The sequence below is a fragment of the Petaurus breviceps genome, unplaced genomic scaffold (genome assembly GCF_028583685.1).
Source record: "Petaurus breviceps papuanus isolate PSGF00001 unplaced genomic scaffold, PetGlider_PUasm1.0 189, whole genome shotgun sequence".
NCBI classification, from domain to species: Eukaryota; Metazoa; Chordata; class Mammalia; order Diprotodontia; family Petauridae; genus Petaurus; species Petaurus breviceps.
The window spans coordinates 21201855-21221223 of record NW_027185809.1 but is presented as its reverse complement, the minus strand read 5'-3'; the positions used below and the strand labels follow the sequence as shown (position 1 = coordinate 21221223).

The 19369-nt window shown below is 38.2% G+C and overlaps 1 protein-coding gene across 1 annotated transcript in view; it reads left to right on the top strand.

The window, feature by feature from the left end:
• The first annotated feature begins 1654 nt into the window (after positions 1-1654).
• The window catches only part of SYT16 (synaptotagmin 16), a 141145-nt gene continuing 123430 nt past the window's right edge, over positions 1655-19369 (top strand). The window contains exon 1 of the mRNA XM_069091731.1: positions 1655-2096. Within this exon, the coding sequence (XP_068947832.1) occupies positions 1655-2096 (442 nt within the window). The remainder of the gene's footprint in view (positions 2097-19369) is intronic.

The window sequence follows — 19369 nt, the reverse complement described above, 5'->3', positions numbered from 1 at the left end:
AAACCTTTTAACAACAACAACAAAAATGTTGCTGACTCCTAGGATAATTTAATTTTCTAACGAAAATCTGCAATTACTTATTACTCAAGGTACCATTAAAGGATTTTTAGAATGAATTTCTTGAACCATCATTGGCAACTCATAAGGTATTTCTGAACCACTAAATGGCAATCATTTAAAGGTAAAGGGTAACTCGGGAATAGTATAATATCCTACATATGTAGGACTACCTGTCTAAGCATATGAAGGTGAGAGATACAAAGCAATGTGTGAGAAATAGCCAGCAGATAAATTTCACTGGAATAGACAAAGTGGGAAGGAAATAAGATAGGGGAGAGCCATGTTGTGAAGGATATCAAATGTTATGTTGATGCCTTTGTAGTTTATACTAGAAGATTTTGTATTTTACTCACTGAAAAATTTTGAGCAAAGAAATAATATAAGATATATATTTAGTGGATTATTTTTAAAGTAAGAATTGTTGTTTGTGGTTGAGTTGTTTCAGCCATGTCTATGACCTATGGCTTTCTTGGCAAAGATATTGGAGAGGTCTATCATTTTATAGATGAGGAACTGAGGCAAACAGGGTTAAATTACTTTCCAGGGTCACACAGTTATTAAGTGTCTGGGGCTAGATTTAAACATGTGAAGATGAAACTTCCAAGTCCAGTACTCTGTAATACTTGGGTTCACATCTTGCTTCTGTCATTTATGATAGTGTGGCCTATAACTTTCCATCTCTGGATTCCAATTTCTTTATGTGGAAAATTGAGGTGGTTGGATGAGTTGGTCTGTAAAATCTCTTTCAGTTTTAAAACCTGTTAATGGAATACATTTTGGTAAACTGGTCTTTTGGTTTGTAGTGGTGTATTTGACTTTGTCACAATACGCAGAAGTTTATTTCAGAGGTTTGAATTCCTCCTTCATGCATACCATTTTCTAAAAACACAGAATTTTTAAAATGCTAGTCTGAAGTTTGTTAAAGGCATTTCCCACGAATCATACATTTTCCTTGAAAGGCTAAATCTTGGTCTCATGAAGTAAAGATGATTATTAGTCTGCTAACAGTGATCTGTAATTTCATATATAAAAGATCAAACCTTTTTGTTTTTAAAAATGTCATGCTGAAATGCCTCTAATGAAGATTCATTTATCCTTTTCACACTGCCAAATCTAGTCTGTGGGGGGATTTCCTCCTCTTGGTCCACATGAATAGGTCCCATTATTGCTAATGCAAGTTTTGCACATGCACGATGAGGTGAAGAGGTGTTGAAATAATGTCCATTTAGACTGTTATGAAGTGGTTTTCAACTATCTATTTCAAGATTTCAATGGTGATCTACCCTTCTTCCCGAAAATGCACAATTTGGCATTAATTTGGGGATGTCTGGAGATGGCTTATTGATTGTTGTCTTATTGATTAGATGGAAATATTCTTTTCCTTCCATTTGAGCTGGGTGGCAAAATATTTATAATCTTAAAGAGATATCAAATTTAATTTCTTATAATGCTTATTCTATAGCTCATGTAATCACAGCATGCTGGCAAAACTGAACTTCTGGAGTTTGTAGTCATCAGGTCATAGCGTTGACCATGGCTTCTCAAGATGCCCAGAACTTCTTCCAACCTCTTTCTTCTTGAATGTCATGCATGTATGAAGCTGTTCAGCAAGTCAGAAGCAGATACCTTATCTGCTTCCTTGCTTAATTTAAGTAAGCAGAACCCTCAATTAAATGGTGAGCTCGACCCAGAGGTGAATTATGGTGATGTTCAGGAGAGTGTTTTGGAAGATGGAGAAAAACAAGACTATGATCAGAGCCAGGATGACACGGACTCTGTATTGCTTGAAACTAACCAGTTCCCTTTGGGAAGTTATAATACTGATCTCTGGGACCTGAAACAAAGCCCTCCTGGGGATTCTAGTTCCATGGCATCCCAACAACTCTGTCCTATCTGTGATAACCCAAAGCATCTGCCTGGGCTTTCTCCTGTTCTTGAGGGAGATTGCCATCTTGAAAAGCTAAAGCAGAATCTTTTACGTGACTTTGAGAACCAAGCTCCTGGATCTTTAGAAAACACTCATGGAGAAGAGCAAGGTAAACTAGCACAACACCATCTTTGTTGTATTCTCTCAAAAGGGCCATTCCCCTAATTTTATTTTTAATTGTTATCCTATTCATTTCTTATAAGCATCCCAGGTGATTGTTTCTTGCTGAGAAATTCAAACCCTATATGACCTTTAAAAATTAAGAGATTAAAGAGATAATGTATTTGTGAGGTGTCCATTCTAATGCAAAAGTTTTAGGTACAGACTGAGGTTTGTGAAGTAGGAAAACACTTTGTTAACTGTAAGCTTGTAATAAAGGATCATGGAGTGCTAGATTTAGAAGTAGAAGGGACCTAGACCGTGAGCTCCTTGAGGGCAGGAACCATCCTTTGTTTCTTTTTTTTATCCCCAGTACTGAGAACAGTCACTGGCATATAATAGATGCTTAATAAATTTTTATTGATTTTTTTATTGGTTGATTTAAGATCATCTTGTCCAACCTCCTCATTTTGTAGCTCAAGACATTGAGGTTAACTAAAGGAGTTAAATGACTTGGCTAAAGACACACAGGCAATAAGCAGCGGAGTCAAGATACACACCCACATTCTTGGAATTTAAATCATACCTATTTTCTTTTTTCATTTAATATTTTAATTTTTCCCAATTACATGAAAAATCATTTTTAACATTCATTTTTAAAAATTTTGAATTTCAAATTCCCTCCCTCAGTCATACTTACTTTCCACTGCACCTGTTGGACAGGAGGTTCTGGTAAGCTGTTTGAAGAGCACCTCATGCCCACGTCATGGTGATTAAAAAAAAAACATGCTCATTTGTTTCCCTGTGTTAGGAATCTCTAGATGTTACTATATTATTCAGTGTGAAATCCTGTGCAAAAGCTATCCTTGTCGCAGAATTTTCAGTTGACAGCATTCCAAGAAGACTTCTCGCAGTGTTTCACTGAGATGTGTGATGACAGTAACTAGAAAATCATTGCAACAGGAACAGTTCCCCTTCCTTTTATCAGAGAAAAAAGATTGAAATATTCAACACAGATTGCCCACAAAGCTGCATACTCCTTTACTGTTTTATCACCTAGCACAAGGAGGGTGTTCACTCAATGTTTGATGATAAAAATGTTAATTGATGGTGAGCGAGTATCTCTTTAAGATACACAAAGAGCTTCATATGTATTAATACATTTTATCTTCATAACAACCAGGAGAAATAGAACCCATATTCCTTTCTTTCATGTATTCTATAATCTAGCTAAACTGGTCTCAATTGGTTAGTTTCTGAACAAAGCACTCCATATCCCATCTCCAAGCCTATGCACCAACTGATCCCTAGCCCTAGAATGCTCTGCAGTCTTCCCAGCCTCCCACCTAATATCATAGTTTCTCCAGCTTCCTTTAAAACTCACATCAAACCCCAGTTTCTTCAGGAGGCCTTGCCTGACACTCCTAGCTTTCTCTCTCAGATTACATTCTGATGAGGGATGGCTCCCAATAGGTTCAGCAGGAACTCTGATCTTATCTAAGACCAGAACCTGCAATTCAGTCTGGAAAGAATTCAGCTCAGCCTTACTTGGAGCCAGAGTTGAAAAAGTTTATTTTACAGATTTACATCGGGCAAGGATCCTTGAACTGGCCTAGCCCACCATTTTCTGTAGCCTCCATCTACCTCCCACCCTTAATCACTCATTGACCTCATTAACTCCTCCTGAAGACCCTCCCCAAACTCTTCCTCTACAGCACCCCTAGATTCTTCCCACAATCTTCTGTATATAAGACCCCATCTCACACCGTGTGGTGTGGGAGCTCCATAGAATGCCACAGAATAGTGAGAGTGCTGTGAGAGCACTATAGAATGACCTAGCACAGACTTACTGTGTCTAATGCAAGCGAACTCTTAATAAATTTTACTTTTCTTCGGCTGAGAAGACTGAAGTTGAATTCATTCGGCAGGACCCAGCGTGTTGGTATTTTGGGGTCTCCAGAGCAACTGCTGTACCTCGATTAATGCGAGCAAGACCCAAGTAATAATTTAGAATGGACCTTTTATTAAAACACCATGTTGGCTGATCAGGGCACTCCATCGCCTGACCCAGAAGCCTGCCCACTTCTATGCAGGTGAGCTGACTGGGGGAAAGGTCAGAGACCCAGTAGGGGAGGGCAGAGCTGACCTGGTAGTCCACTCACCTCCTTGAGGTAGGGAGGGTGGGGAAAATGCACAACACAACTCTAACCTTCTTAGTGGGTAACCTCTTCAATATTCACCAGAGGCAATTCTTGGGCCCCCAAAGAAAGGGATTCGATAGTGCCTAGGTGAGATTGTCATCGGTAGTATTGGGAATTTGTGTCACTACTTTAAAATCAGACCTTGTGCTTATACTCCAAATTTCCTACTTGACTAAAATCTCCACCTTTCAATGAACCAATAAATCCATTACTACAGTTCTGAAAGTCATAAAAGGACAGGAAATATTAAACTGTCAGACTCTGCTTTGGTTTCCTCAAAGTATAGCTTCAATGGTTTTTTAAAAAAAGTATCAGGCAGCTAGGTAGCATGGTGAAAAGTCTTGCTCTTGTAGTCATGAAGAGGCATTCAAATCTGGCCTCCAACACTAGCAAGTCACTTAACCTCTAGCTCAATTTCCTTATCTGTAAAAGGGAGGATCGATTTTAATAGCACCCACCTCCCATCATCTTTCTGAGGATAAAATGAGATAATACAGGGTGTCCCAAAAATCTTGGTGCAGTTTAACCTTTTGGGACCCTTGGTATTTTGTAAAGCATTTTGCAAACTTTAAAGTGTTAAATAAATGGAAATTCTTGTTGTTATTAATGAGATAAATACAGAGTAGATGGAATTGATGGGGTGCTTGGGATCTATATCTGTAATAGCAATTTGTAAAACCAATTGGTGACATCAGTCTGTAACATTAATTTGTAAAACCAGTTTGTACAATTGTAACTGCAATTTGTATTGTAAAATTGTAATAGCGATTTGTAAAACCAGTCTGTAAAATCCCTTTACCAGCCTCAAACTCTGCCCCTTCCCCCTATCCACACTCTGCCTAGGCAACAACTTGTGACTCCTTTGTCCTGGCTTAATCTCTTCATGTCTCCTCCTGTCTGGCGCAAATCTCATCTCCAAGTTAAACTCCTCAGACTTTTATCTATGCACTGAAGTCCCTTACATCCATCTGGTCAGCCCTAACAATGGCAGCCCTACCCTTTAAAAGTAAAAGCCTGTTCCCCCTTTCATTTGCAGGTCCCCTATGGATCCGGATCCTTGCCGGCTGTAAAACGGTAAAATAAACTTTTTCAACTGACTCCAAATAAGGCTGGGCTGAATTTTGATAGGCTCAAGGCTGGGAAGTAGATGAACAATGGAGGGCTAGGCTAGTAACTAGGCTAGTAGTTAGCAGTTAGTAACTAGGCACAATGTACGGCCTCATCAAATGAGACACTTAAGAGTCCAAGGGAGGTTCCCAGAGCCTGTACCTCAAGGACTCAAGGAAAGCTTGAGGGAGCTCCCAGAGCCCATAACCTCATCACATTTGATGTGGTAGAACAACACTAATGAATTCTTCAGAAATATACTATTTGGTGAAGTATCTTCACAGAAGGCAATTAGTTCTACAAAAATGGTATTGGGTCTTTTTTTTTTGTCAGAACTTATTATTTCATTAGTGTTTAGAGAACTCTTGGTCAGAATATTCTACAATTTAGTCTTAGAGAGCTGCCTAAGGAATGATGGAGTTAAATGATGTAAATCAATATTGGAATTAGAGTCAGAAAGACCTGAATTCAAATCCTATTTCAACCTCTTATCAGTTGCATGACCCTAGGCAAGTCACTTAACCTTTCTTAGTTTCCTAATCTGTAAAATGGGAATAATAATGGTACCTATCTCCCAAGATTGTTGTGAGAATCAAATGAGATGGAGGATTTTGTAAACTTGAAAATGCTATATAGATGCTAGTAACTTTAACTAAGTCACACAATCACTATTAGTGGTGGTCCTGGATCCAAGGTCTTCCTGAATTTGAGGCCTACTATCCATCTACTGTACTATGCAACTTCCCTCATTGTAGCAGAAGACCATAGATTTAGAGATGGAAGAAAATTTAAAGATTATTCAATCTAACCCCCTAATTTTACAGAAAAGAACACTAATGCTTAGACATGTGAAGTGACTTGCTTAAGATAACTAAAACAGGAAGCAAGAAGCAGAGCCAGGATTTGAGACAAATACCCTGACTTTAAATCCAGTAATCTTTCTAAGACATTATAAGGGTCCTGTTCTGCTTTCCCAACCATTCACCATTTGGAGTTTTAATAGTAAAAGACCCAAGATAAAAGAACAACTAGGTGGTACAATAGATAGAGCACTGGGTCTGGAGGCAGTAAGATTTATCTTCTTGATTTCAAATCCTGCCTCAGACACTTATTAGCTGTGTGACCCTGGGTAAGTCATTTAACCTTTTTTGCCTCAGTTTCCTCACCTGTAAAATGAACTGGAGAAAGAAATGGTAAACCGCTCCAAGAAAACCCCAAAAGGGGCCACGAAGATTCAGACTTGACTGAAAAATGATTAACAGTGGAGTTTTATGACTTTACAGTGGGATTAAGTTATACTGCATTACTGATGTTATTGTGAAATTATATTGGCCAGGGCAACCTTAAAAAGAGGAATGAAAGGGAAAAAGAAATCTTCCCTTTTGCATTGTGAGTCAATGAGATAATATTTATAAAAGGGACTTCACAAAGTTCCTGGCACAGTTGCCACATAAATACTTATTCCTTTCCTTTCCCCTGTATCCCGTTTTTCAAGGATGACAGTCAGATTTACCTTTTCAAAGAACACTTATTCAGGTATCTTATCTTTGATGATAAGGAAAAGTTTTCACACTGTTCTACTGATGCTCCCCTATATTCCTTTATCTAAATTAAAATGATATTAAAAGTCTAGCTTGAATTCGTGAAAGCCCGATAATTCTGTCCTTCTTTGTGACTGAATAAAACCTGAGTTTCACAGACTTGGTGAGGGCAGGGTCTTTGTCCTGTATTCTTCTTTGTGTTCCCTGTGGCATCTAAATCAGTACCTCATGAAGAAAAAGCACTCAATAAATATTTATGGCATATTGAACAATACTCTGAATCAGATGAACTAAAGGATAATATCTTGAGATGATCTTCAAAGGCTGACATTGCACTATATCTGGGCTAACAATAAAGTTTTTTAGTTTTTAATATGAATTGTATATATTTCTTAACATAATCATGCTCATAATCAGGTAAATGTAGCAACATTTAAAAAATTTATTAAAATATATCATTTGATACATACCTGCTGTAATTTTTCACATAAGTTTATGTAATTGTTAGATTAATCAAATAAATGGTCAAATAACATAAATATGTAAGCAACCCCTTGCACAGTGGTTGGGCAGAGTAGACACTTCATCAATATTTATTAATAGATAGACTAGATATTCTCATAGTGATGAGGGGGATGGCAATAGGTTATACAGGAACTCTGATCCTTGTCAACGACCAGAATGCCCTCGATTCAGTCTGGAAAGAATTCAATAGGCCCAAGCAAACTTGGAGTCAGAATTGTAAAAATTTATTGTTACGCTTTACAGCGGGCTTCTTAAGGAACCTGCAAGTTTATTGTTACGCTGTACAGTGGGCAAGAGTTCTAAAGGAATCTGCAAACTTAAAGAAGACATAGGCATAGTTTTTAAGGAGTCTAGGCAATTAATCAGATGTCAATTATACTAACTAAGTGAGTAAGGGTGGGATTGGGGAGGAGTTAAGGAGTGGTCAGTGCTTAAAGGAACATGCACTTTTAATGTCAACTGCTCAGGTTATTGCCCATAATTCACTGGGAAATAGGCCAAGGGGGGGCTACCTGGAGGTGTGGTTTTAGGCCTGAAATGTCACTAAGTCAGCTAGTGGTCAAGGGTTGACTCAGAAGTGCCTAGTCTGCCACCCTCAGTGTCATGTTTGACAAGATGGATGTTGGGAACCAAGGCTAACAGAGACTCAGTAGGTGGATAATTGGCTAAGGAATTAACCTATAGATAGGGCATTAAAGATTCGTGTGTCCAGCTGGCCACTTTACTAAGGGGAGATAACATTTGCCTAAGCTAAAATGTTTATAGATGGTTTAGTGAAGGATTCATAGGCATAGCTTGTTATTGTTCAAGCAGAGATAAACAGTTCATGAGTTGTTGCTGCTCAGAGTGCTGGCAGGGGGAAGGGGCAGAGTTAATTCTCTGAGGCTAGGGGGGAGGGTGGAGAATACAGACTGGTTTTACAAATTGATTTTACAAACTGATGTTACAAACAGATCCCAAGCACCCCATCAATAGTGTAATAGGGAAGCTATCTTAACTAGAGAAGGCATGTTCCAAATTTCAGTAAAGTAGGACTTTTAAACTATTTGCAGGAACAGGAAGGCCATTCAAAATGGATTCTCTATGGAAAATACTAAGTCCTCAATGTCCTACTGTTAAAGTATAAGGTACCATAAGATGTTGAGATTTAAAGTTTAGGGGTACACGAGACCCCAAAACAGCAATACACTGGGTCCTGCCGAATGAATTCAACTCAGCCAATGAAAAGCAAAGTTTATTACAGATTCACTTAATGGGTAGACTCTTCTTAAAGAGCCTCAGTATTTGTGATGCTTATATTGGATAAGCGGGACAGAATAATCTGATACAGAGTGAGTCTACACTAGATAATTCTCAGGCGTTCTCACACCTCATGGAGACAAATTGTGGTAAGAATCTAGGGGTGGTTTAGGGGAGGGTCTTCAGGAGGAGTCAAATGAGGTTAGACTCCAGTGATGAGAGATTAAGGGTGGGAGGTAGCTGGAGGCTACCTGGAGATGAGACAATGGAGGGTTTGGGAGGATCAAGGGTGAGAACTAGCTGTACAAAGGAGGGCTAGGCTAGTAACAGAGATTTGGGCAAATGCCTCATCAAATAGGAAGATTCAATCAGAGTTCAAGGGGATTCCCAGAGCCTGTACCTCATCTTTACTAAATAAATTATTTTAGTCAATAAGGGGCAAGGGGGCAAAGGGTGTAAAAGAATCTATAAGGTAGATAGTATCCTAATCCACTCAATAACTTTACAGAAAGAAAATTAAAATTTTGGATTACACTTGGAGCCCCAGCACCAGTCATTTCATCCTCCAAGCCATCTAAAGTCCCTGACAATACAGACTGAATAAAATGTTGCCTGTGGGTATATGCATGGCACCTGAACACTGTTTCTCTTTGAAGGAAGTTTTGGTATACTAAGAGTTTCCTAAAATCCTCATGAGAACTTTTTCCTTCTTAGTGGTTAAAACATTTTTGCAAAGCTAACATAATGAATTCATTTCTTTTGCGCTGTTCAATCATTTCAGTTATGTTCAACTCTTTTTTTTGCCTTTTTTGGAGGGCAGTTGGGGTTAAGTGACTTGCCCAAGGTCACATGGGGCTAGTTTTTGTGTTAAGTGTCTGAGGCTGGATTTGAACTCAAGTCCTCCTGACTCCAGGGCCAGTGCTCTATTAACTGTGCCACCTAGCTGCCCCTCATGTTCAACTCTTCATGATTTCTTCTGGGGTTTTCTTGGCAAGGATACTGGAGTGGTTTGCCATTTCCTTGTCTAGCTCATTTTACAGATGAGGAATTGAGGCAAACAGGGTTAAGTGACTTGACTGTGGTACTAGTAAGTATATGAGGCCAGATTTGAATTTAGGAAGATGAGTCTTCCAGACTCCAAGCCCAGTACTCTATCTATTGTGCCTCTTATCTGCCCTTTTGTCTTAAGTAATACTCTATTATTGAAGCCCCAAGTAGTAAAAGTTTGGGAAAATGAACAGGATAAAAGATGTCAGATATGTATGGGTAAGGAAAAGAGAAAGAAACAAATGATGAATGCTAGGAAGGTACTAAAGACTGAATATGGTTCCCACCCTCAAACTAGTTGAGAAGCTTCCATCATTTTGTTAATTGATTCCAAGAGGCCATAAAATGTCTTGAATGCTTTTGTTTCTTGAAATTAACTTGAGACAATAAAATTAGGAAGATCTTTTTTGTGTTTATATGGGGTGAAGGGCCAGGGAGAGGAAATTCAATTTATGCCTTTTGAAGCCAAATAGAACTAAATTATCAATTTGTTGACAGAATTCATTCTTTCTGCAAGGTTGGCTTAAATAAAGCAAGAATAAAAGAGGTAAGGTGGTCTAGTTTACAGAACCCACAAGGCATTCGCCTTATTCTCTTCACTTATTCTAACAAAATGGGAGCTGTGAATGCTATATAGGACTTGGGATGAAACAGAGCCTCTGGACTAATTCACTCAGGATGTTATAGATGGAGGAACATGCTTAAATTGACTCTGAAGAACATCTAGCTTCCTTGATTTCCCTGATGTGATATAAACATATTCTTCAAATTCAAGTGTTTTATTCTCAATGAACAAAATCTCATTTCTCCTCCATCTCTTACAAACAAACAAAACACAAGCATTTAATCACCTCATGACTCCTTCCAATTGTGAACTTATAAACAACAAGACAGCAACTTCAGTGTGTGACTAGAACAACGCTTTAATGCCTTTGCATTTCACCTGATGGTTAAAAGAGTTTTGAAAAGTCGGTATGTCTGAACTATCCTTCAACGTTTGCTCTGGCCTTTCTTAATGTTAAGGTAAAGCACAAAGGCTGTCTGGCTCTTTTCTACTCAAGGGAGACATTCAGAAACATGCTACTAAATGGTAGTATTTTAATAGCAATTTATGCTCCTATGATTAAAAAAAAAAACAACAACCACAAAACAAAACAGCTTTGTGGAGCAAGCCTTTTCTCTTTAACCTTGAATTCTTTTCAGAATGTTGTGTCTTGATTTAATTTTACTTAATCCACCATGTTTTTACTCCACAAAAGAAGATTTTAAGCTAAATTGGCCCCAAACAAGAGGGATGCTGAATGCTTTTTGTTACCATGGAAACAATTCTGGGCACTTACTGAGGACCTGGTTGCCAATAGTAATGTAACAGAGAAAATAGATACACTTCATTTAGTGGTCGCCAGTGATTAAGAGGCTGAGAGACCACTTATAGAGTCAAGCCGATGTAGGCTTTACAGTTTAAAAAACCAAAAACCCAAAACACCAGACTCTCAGTAAAGAAGCATTTATGACACCTTTGATATGTGTTGGGAAGGAGATATAATTGTAGTTAAAATTCATCTTTGTTTTCCATTTGGCATCTTATATCATTTTTTTAAAGGCTGGTTTTTAACCACATATATTTGTTTCCAAGAAATATGCTCACTATTTTCCGAAATAGACCTTCTAATGGAATTAATGTGTTCCAAGTACATTGGAGTATAGAACTTTAAAAACAATCTTTGGCTAAATGGAATATAAAACATTGAGCAGCAGGCTTTGAAAACTTGATGAAGTAATTTGACTTTTCACTCAGACTACTGCAGTAGGCTAATGCGGCATGTGATGACTGGAGGGAAGTCTTACAGGGTCCCCACCAGCTGATATTCACCCTAAGTGGGAAGGCACTCTTTGTCTCTGTCAGTGTACTTGGCCTTTCTGTGACTTCTGGGGCTATAATGGTATCAGTGGATGGCATATCATTGGCCTTTATACCTGCTACAACTTTGTTTGAACAAATTAACCCATATTATAGCATTGCTAAGCGATAGTACCACCTCTTTTTGCTCCTTCTCCTCTGGGGTTTTGCTTCTCAATTATGAGCTCAGAAGAATTTTCTATAATAACCCAATCTCCATTCCCCAGAAAGGAGGCATTCCAAATCAGCCTAGCTGCCCACTGATGCCCAGGAAAACCCAAATGAGTTTTTCTGCTATAGTTTAGAAATAGCAAGAAAAATCTGAGTTATTGTTATCTGACATACAGTTACTATACGGAAATTCAGTTATTAGTAAATACTCTGAAAGATGATCAACAGAGTTTGCATAGCTCTAAATTTTAAGAAATACAGATGGCTACTATTTTTCTTACTTATTTTGCTTGTTCTATCACTTTTTCCTCTGAATAATTTTGTAGGCTTAACTTAATCTTTCACAAATGGACAGAAATAGAATGAGTTAGGAAGAAAGAATGTATTACATTAAAAGAAAAAGAAAATAATGATTTGGCTCTCTTCTCTCTGTGTACTTTCCCCCCTGGCCTTCCCCTTCACTCCCATGATTCTAACTACTCCCTTTCTCTGTTCAGGTAATTTTAAAATCCATGACTGTACTGTCCTTTCCTTCTAAATAATGGTAGCTAACATTTATTAAACATGTGTATGAAGCTCTAAACACTCATCTCAGTTGGGATACCTCACCAACTCCTTTAGCTCATTAATTAAAAAACTGATTTAATAATCTTTTCCTCTAAACTTGCCCTTTCGTAATAACTTACTATTTCTGTCTGTGTACCATTATGTGCCACAGTTAGTTAACTTTCAGGTTGTCTTTTACTCTTTTGCTTCTAATATCAATTAGGTCAATCTAATATTAGTCCATCAGTTGCCAGCTTCTATCCATTCCATCTCTGTAACTTCTATTGAGTATGTCCCCCATCCCCAACCTTCTCTTTTTTAACTACCATAAACCTAGGGTAGGTCTTCATTACTATCTGCCTGAACTGTTGTAATAGCCTCCATTTTGGTACTTATAACTTGACTCTCTATCCATTTTTGTCAAAATAAGTGTTTTCTGGACATTTATCTGGCCCTGTAATTCCTCTGCTCAAAAATTTTTAGAGGCTCCTTGTCTATTGAGCAAAAGTCTTTAAATTTACCTGCCTGGCATTCAAGGCCCCCCTTAAACCTTAGTAATAACATTTATGTAGCACTTTGAAGTTTGTGAAACAGTTTACATATATTATCATATTTGACCCTCACAACAATCCAGTGAAGAAACTACTATTATTTATTCCCATTTTACAGATTAAAAAATTGTGATTTGCTCAGGATCACAAAGCTAATAGTTATTTGAGGCTCAATTTGAACTTGGGTCTTCATGACTTCAAGGAAAGCACTCTGGCTAATGATCTCCCTCCTCTTTCTCTTCCTTGTTTTATCATTTATTGTTGTCTTTCATTGGCAACTAGGTACTGCAGTGGATAGAGTGCTGGGTCTGAAGTCAGGAAGACCTTATGAGTTCAAATCTGGACTTACTTATTAGCTATAGGATCTTGGACAAGTCACTTATCCTTATTTGCTTCATTTTCCTCATCTGTAAAATGAGCTGGAGAAGGAAATGGCAAACCACTCTTGTATCTTTGCCAAGAAAATTCCAAATGGGGTCACAGAGCATTTGGACATGACTGCTATGATGGAACAGTAGCAAATCTGTATTTCATACAGTTTATGTTCTAGACAAACTGGACAACTCTGTCCCTTGACTACTTGTACTCTTATGTCTTTATATCTGTGTTTAGGCTATTCCCTATGTTAGGAATGGCCTCACTTCAAAAGCCTAGAACAGGGATTCTTCTCTTTTCTCCTTTTTTTCTATTTTCTCTTTATCTAATTTCTTTTAATTTCCTTTTCTAATTTCAAAGGACAAAACAAAAATGGGAAGGGAGATTATTCTAACTCTCCCCATTTTATTTATTTATTTTTTGAAAAACTTTTAGGCCTTAGCATCTTTTAATCAGTGGACAATTCAACTTACATCAATTTATAATAATTTTTCTAATGTATGATTAATATAGGTACTGTATCTATGATTTTAGTGTGAACTAACAAATAATAAAAACAATCATGCATTTACATGTTTTGCAATGTACAGAATGTTTCCTTACAACAGTCCCATGAGGTAGGTGGAGTAGATATTATTATTCCTTTTTGCAAATGAGGAAACTAAGGTTTACAGAGGTTAAGTGGCTTGCTCAGTGTTATACTACTAAGAAGTGGCAGAAGTGGAATTTTCTGGGAAATCTTCCCATCATTGCTTTAATACCAAGTGTGTTAGCTTTCTTTCCAAGCTTTGTATAATTTACAAATTTGACAGATTACCATCTATATCTTCAAGTAATTGAAGCCAATGTGCATTCTGCTTTACCATATAGGCTCCCCAAAAATAATCTCAATTATATATGGTTAAAACTTCTACTATTTATATGGGCCTTTGACAGAAAACTGAGCTCTCAATATACCAAGATGTGAATATAGCAGCTTTTGTACAGGCTGGGCAGAGTTGCCCTGACAGCTTCCAGGAGAATGTGTGTGAGGAGAATGGAGCAAGGTTAGATAAGGAGTCTTCTAATGTAGAAGCTCTCCCCATAAGAAGAAGAAGACAGGAGAACCACCGGGGCCAAACAGAGTCCAGGGAAATAATTGAGGATTTCACTCAACAGGAGATCACTGATATATTGAGTAGATTTACCCAAAGAATGGGGGAGTCTTTAGTGTCTTGGATAGTAAGAATCACTGATGAAGGCACTGGAGGAATAACACTGGATAGTGAGGACTGCTTAACATTCATAAGCATCAGTCAGAATCCTTTTGTATACCAAGCTTTTAGGGATCACCATATGCAAGGAGGTAACAACAAAACTAATCTGCTAGCCTTAGCTGCAGAGGGATGCAAAAAGCAATATCCTACTGAATCTATGTGGCCTAGGGGAGACAGACCTTGGTGCTCACTTAGATGCTGTATGAGAAAGCTAAAGGAGGAGGTAATGAAAACTGCTATCATGATTGGAGATGCAAATGCATATCATGATACCCCCCTAGGAGTTCCTCATAGAAATATCATAGTGAAGACGGCTCCTCCTGCATATGAGCACCTAATTCTGACTCAATTAATTGCAGAAATAGGGCACCCTCTTTCAGAGGTGCTGGATAGATTTCACAATTAAGTGACCTAGGGGAATGGGAAAAAGACAAATTTCCTCTAGAGAGAAGAGTAAACAGCCAGAGGATTCAGAGACAAAATAAACCAACAAGAAGGAACTGTTTACTGCTCTGTTAAGAACAGGGGTAGACTTTAGAAGAATAGATGGTATTCCAACTAAAGAGCTGCATAAGCTGTACCAAGAAAAGGTACTTAGCATTAGAATGAACAGGGAAGCAGGAACCACCCCTGCAGGTATTTCTGAATCTGAATCTTTGTATCCAAGTTTGCCCCACCTTCAGGGAGAATAGGAGATAGGCCAAGCCCCAGCCCCTATTAAAGAAATATATAGAAGAGATTGCAGACCCCATATTGGTTTAACAATATATTGGAAGAATGAATCAACTACTGTGACTAGGGCACTGCTTGATACTGGGGCTGAGGCCACACTTATCTATGGAAACCCTGATAAATTTAAACATGGAACTCCTATTACCATCACAGGTCTAGGAGGGGCTGAAGTATCAGCCAGACAAGTTAAAATTACAATGAAAATTGGGCAGTTACCTAAGAAAGAATGTACTGTGGTTGTTGTACCCATTCCTGAATACATCATTGGAATAGATGTATTGAGAGGCATGACTCTGAATTTAGCTGAAGGGAGATACCAGTTTGCTGTAAGGAAGATAGGAATTAATACAGTTTTAGTGGGAAAAATAAAAATGGACCCAATCACTTTACCTGAAACTTCTGAAGTAATTACTTTAAAACAGTATTGTGTGCCAGGTGGGCAAGATGAAATTACCACTACTATAAAGGAATATGTTGAAGCAGGAGTGTTAGTCCCTACAACCACAAGATGGAATAATCCTGTCTGGCCAGTAATAAAATCAGATGGGACATGGAGAATGACTGTGGATTATAGACAGTTGAATAAGGTGACTCCTTTTTTGTATGCTGCTGTTCCAGATACCATCACCTTAATAGAAAGGATCCAGAAATATGATGGGACTTGGTATGCAGTTATTGACTTGGCAAATGCCTCTTCATCATCCCAATAGACCCTAAACAATGGGACCAATTCGCTTTCACTTGACAAGGTAGACAATATACTTTCACCTGCTTGCCACAAGGGTATATACATAGCCCCACTATTTGTCACAGGATTGTGGTTGAACAGTTGGATGAATTAAAGCTACCTGGTGTACATTGATGATATCATGATACAGGGAAAAGATGCAAAAGAAGTGGAAAGGAGCTTGACCCTTCTAATTGAGTATATGAAAAGTAAAGGGTGGGAAATTAACCCTGCAAAGGTTCAAGGACCAGCTCAAAGTGTGAAATGTTTGGGTATATGATGGAACAAAGGGCTACGGGAGATTATTCCTCAAGCCTGACAAAAGATTCAGGATTTCCCTATCCCTACCAATAAGAAGGAGGCCCCAAAGTTCATAGGACTGTTTGGATACTGGAGGCACCACATTCCACATTTGGGACAGATTTTAAAACCTTTATATAGAGTCATATGGAAGAAATATGAATTTGATTGGGGACTTGAGCATAGTGAAGCTTTTGAAGAAGCCAAGGCTGCCATACAATTGGCCCTAGATTTGTGGCCCATGCAAAATGGTCCAGTGGAATTGCAAGTGACTGTACAAGATGATTATGCAAACTGGAGCTTATGGCAAAAACAACAAAGCCGAAATGTACCTTTGGGATTTTGGTGTAGGAAACTCCCTTCATCTGGAGTCCAGTATACACCTTTTGAAAAGCAGTTGTTAGCTGCGTATTGGGCTTTGGTGGAGACTGAACAACTGACTCTGGGCCATGAAGTGATATTAAGACCTGGAATTCCGATTATGACCTGGGTAATGAGTACCCCAGCTTCTCATAGAATTGCACATGCCCAAGAGGCTAGTATAATCAAATGGAAGTGGTATATTCAAAATAGAGTGAAAACAGGCAAAAGTGGAGTCTCTGCCCTACGTGAATCTGTAGCAAACATAGAAATAGAGAGGAATGACACACCCCCTGAGCCAAAGCAACAGTTGGTACAGTCCACTGTAAAATGGAATGATGGGGAGCTTGTGCCCAAGCCCGACCCTAAAATATGGTTTTCTGTGTTTATTGTGTGCTATCCTTGTTATATTGTTGTGAAATTCTGTTGACACCAGTTATTCCTACTGTATTTTTGCCAAGTAAGGGACATGAAAGATTTTGGGGCTGAATGTAAGGGTTATGGGATTTAAAGATCTTTCATGCCCCGTTGGACTTGCTGACATAGCAGGAAGGGGTGGAGCAAGAGGAAGTGGAAGCCAAGCTAGAGTTCCTGCAGTGGCTAGCAGTGGTGGCGACAGTGGCAGCAGCAGCAGAGGCAGTGGCAGCGGCAGCGGAAACGCGAACCCCTTTTTGAGCCACCAGAATCTCTGCTAAGGACTCCTGCTGAGCACTGCCAGGGGCCAGAGTGCTAGGAGCACACTTCCTGGATGCTGGGTGGTTGCTGTGAGTGGGGAGAGGAGGACCTTTGCCTGAGGTAGCCTGTTCTGTTTTAAAGGCTTGAGAATGTGGGTGCTTTCTACTTTATCTACCTGTGCAAATTTCATAACTACTCTGATGACTTTGACTTTCTGGTTTTGGGACTCAGTCTTTTGGTATTTTAATAAATGTTCTCTTTTTCTCCCCCATATAGTAAGCCTGATATATTTTGTGATTGATAACTACATCAGCATATCTGTAATTTTCATAGGCATTGTGAATATTGCATTGCTGATATAAATATTTAACAAAATAAACAAAAATGCAACAAAACAGATTCTTTTATATTTAAAATCAAGTCAATATTTAGCTTTAAGGGATCCATATGTGCAGATTGGTGGTCCCCATTTCTGTTTGAGTTTGACAGCATTGGTCTAAGAGGCATCCTATCTTCAGTGATTCAACTTTTCAACTAGCCAGGGAAGCTTGTGCCTAGAATGAAAATATTATAGGACATAAGAATTAATTATGTTCTAGGGAATGTGACATTTGGAGAGTCTGGATATTTGTGAAAAGTGTCAGTGTTATAAATATTCTGTTCTTACTTTGATCTGGATTTGAAATTCAGAGCTACTTCCACTTGCCACAGATATACTTACAAAATAAAGTATGCAGGAAGAGACCCAACATTCTATCATATCCCAGCTTAGGGGGAAAAGCATAGGTCACCCATTAAATATAGAAATCCTAAGAACTAGGATCATAGAAGTATAGGATTTGAAGTTGGAAAGAATCACAGTGAACTTCTAGTCCACCTTTTGTATCTCACAAAATCCTCTAGTATTGAGTATATCCAAGGTCACACAGTAGGTAGCAGAGCAGAGATTCAAATTTATGTTCTCTGACCCCAGATCTAGGACTATCTCCTCCTGCTGTTGTTTTTCAGCAAGGATAGTGTTGGTTAGAGACCCTAAAGTTTTCACAAATCCAGTTTTACTGACAACATTCTCTGACTTTAGTATTTGCTTTAAAATTCATGGAGGTGTAAAAGTTCAATTGGATTTTTAGATCTCAGTGATAAATAGTTTCTAACAGCAATTTCAATTTCTTTTCTTACATCAGACAGAACAAGGCTTAACTTGAGAATCAGTGTGAGTTTATATCAGTACTTGGGAGTGAATGTGGGTGGAGGATTAAGCCTGTAATTTTTAATACAAACTTTCTGCATTTCTTTTGACTCCCCCCACATTTTCTTGGAACCCTTTCAAAAATAACATTTTATTTCAGATGAAGTTTCTTTATTTTATGTGGCCTATATTTTTCTGAAGTGATGCTCATTTTTACTGTAAGCCTCTTCATGGTTGAAGAATATGCTAGTGGTGAGAATATTTTGTTCTATAGGGAAGCAAAAAATATTTAAGTTTCCTGTACAAAGGAAAAAGAGCTGATAGGCAGAAAGAAATGAAAACCAAAGCGAAAGCTTTGACATTCTGCCTGAAGCCATCATTAGCTAAAAGTCACTACTATAGGGTTGTATTCCTGAGGTAATATTTGTAAAGCACTTAGCAAAATGACTTGTATATGGTAGGTGCTTAATAAATGTTTGCTCCTTTCCCTTTTATGTAGGTAGTGTTGGCCCCTGGAAGGCTAAATCTGCACAATTGAGTAGTCCAAATACATTGCTAAAACAACAGTCACTTTAGTCAATTCAGTGACTGTTCATTGGGCTAGTGACTTACCTAGACTAAATGAACAGTTGATTAAATATTTTATTTGCTACAACTCTTCTACCATTACTAGTAGCTTCAAAGCAATTAATTGAATCTTGCTATCCTGGCCACTGTAGATGGTCACTTTAGATCACTCTTTTTCTTTAGATATCTAGAACAATTATTTGGTATTTTTTTAATGTGGAATATCTAGATCATTATGACTGAGTTGGTTTGGCATGATTTTGAATATCTAGGA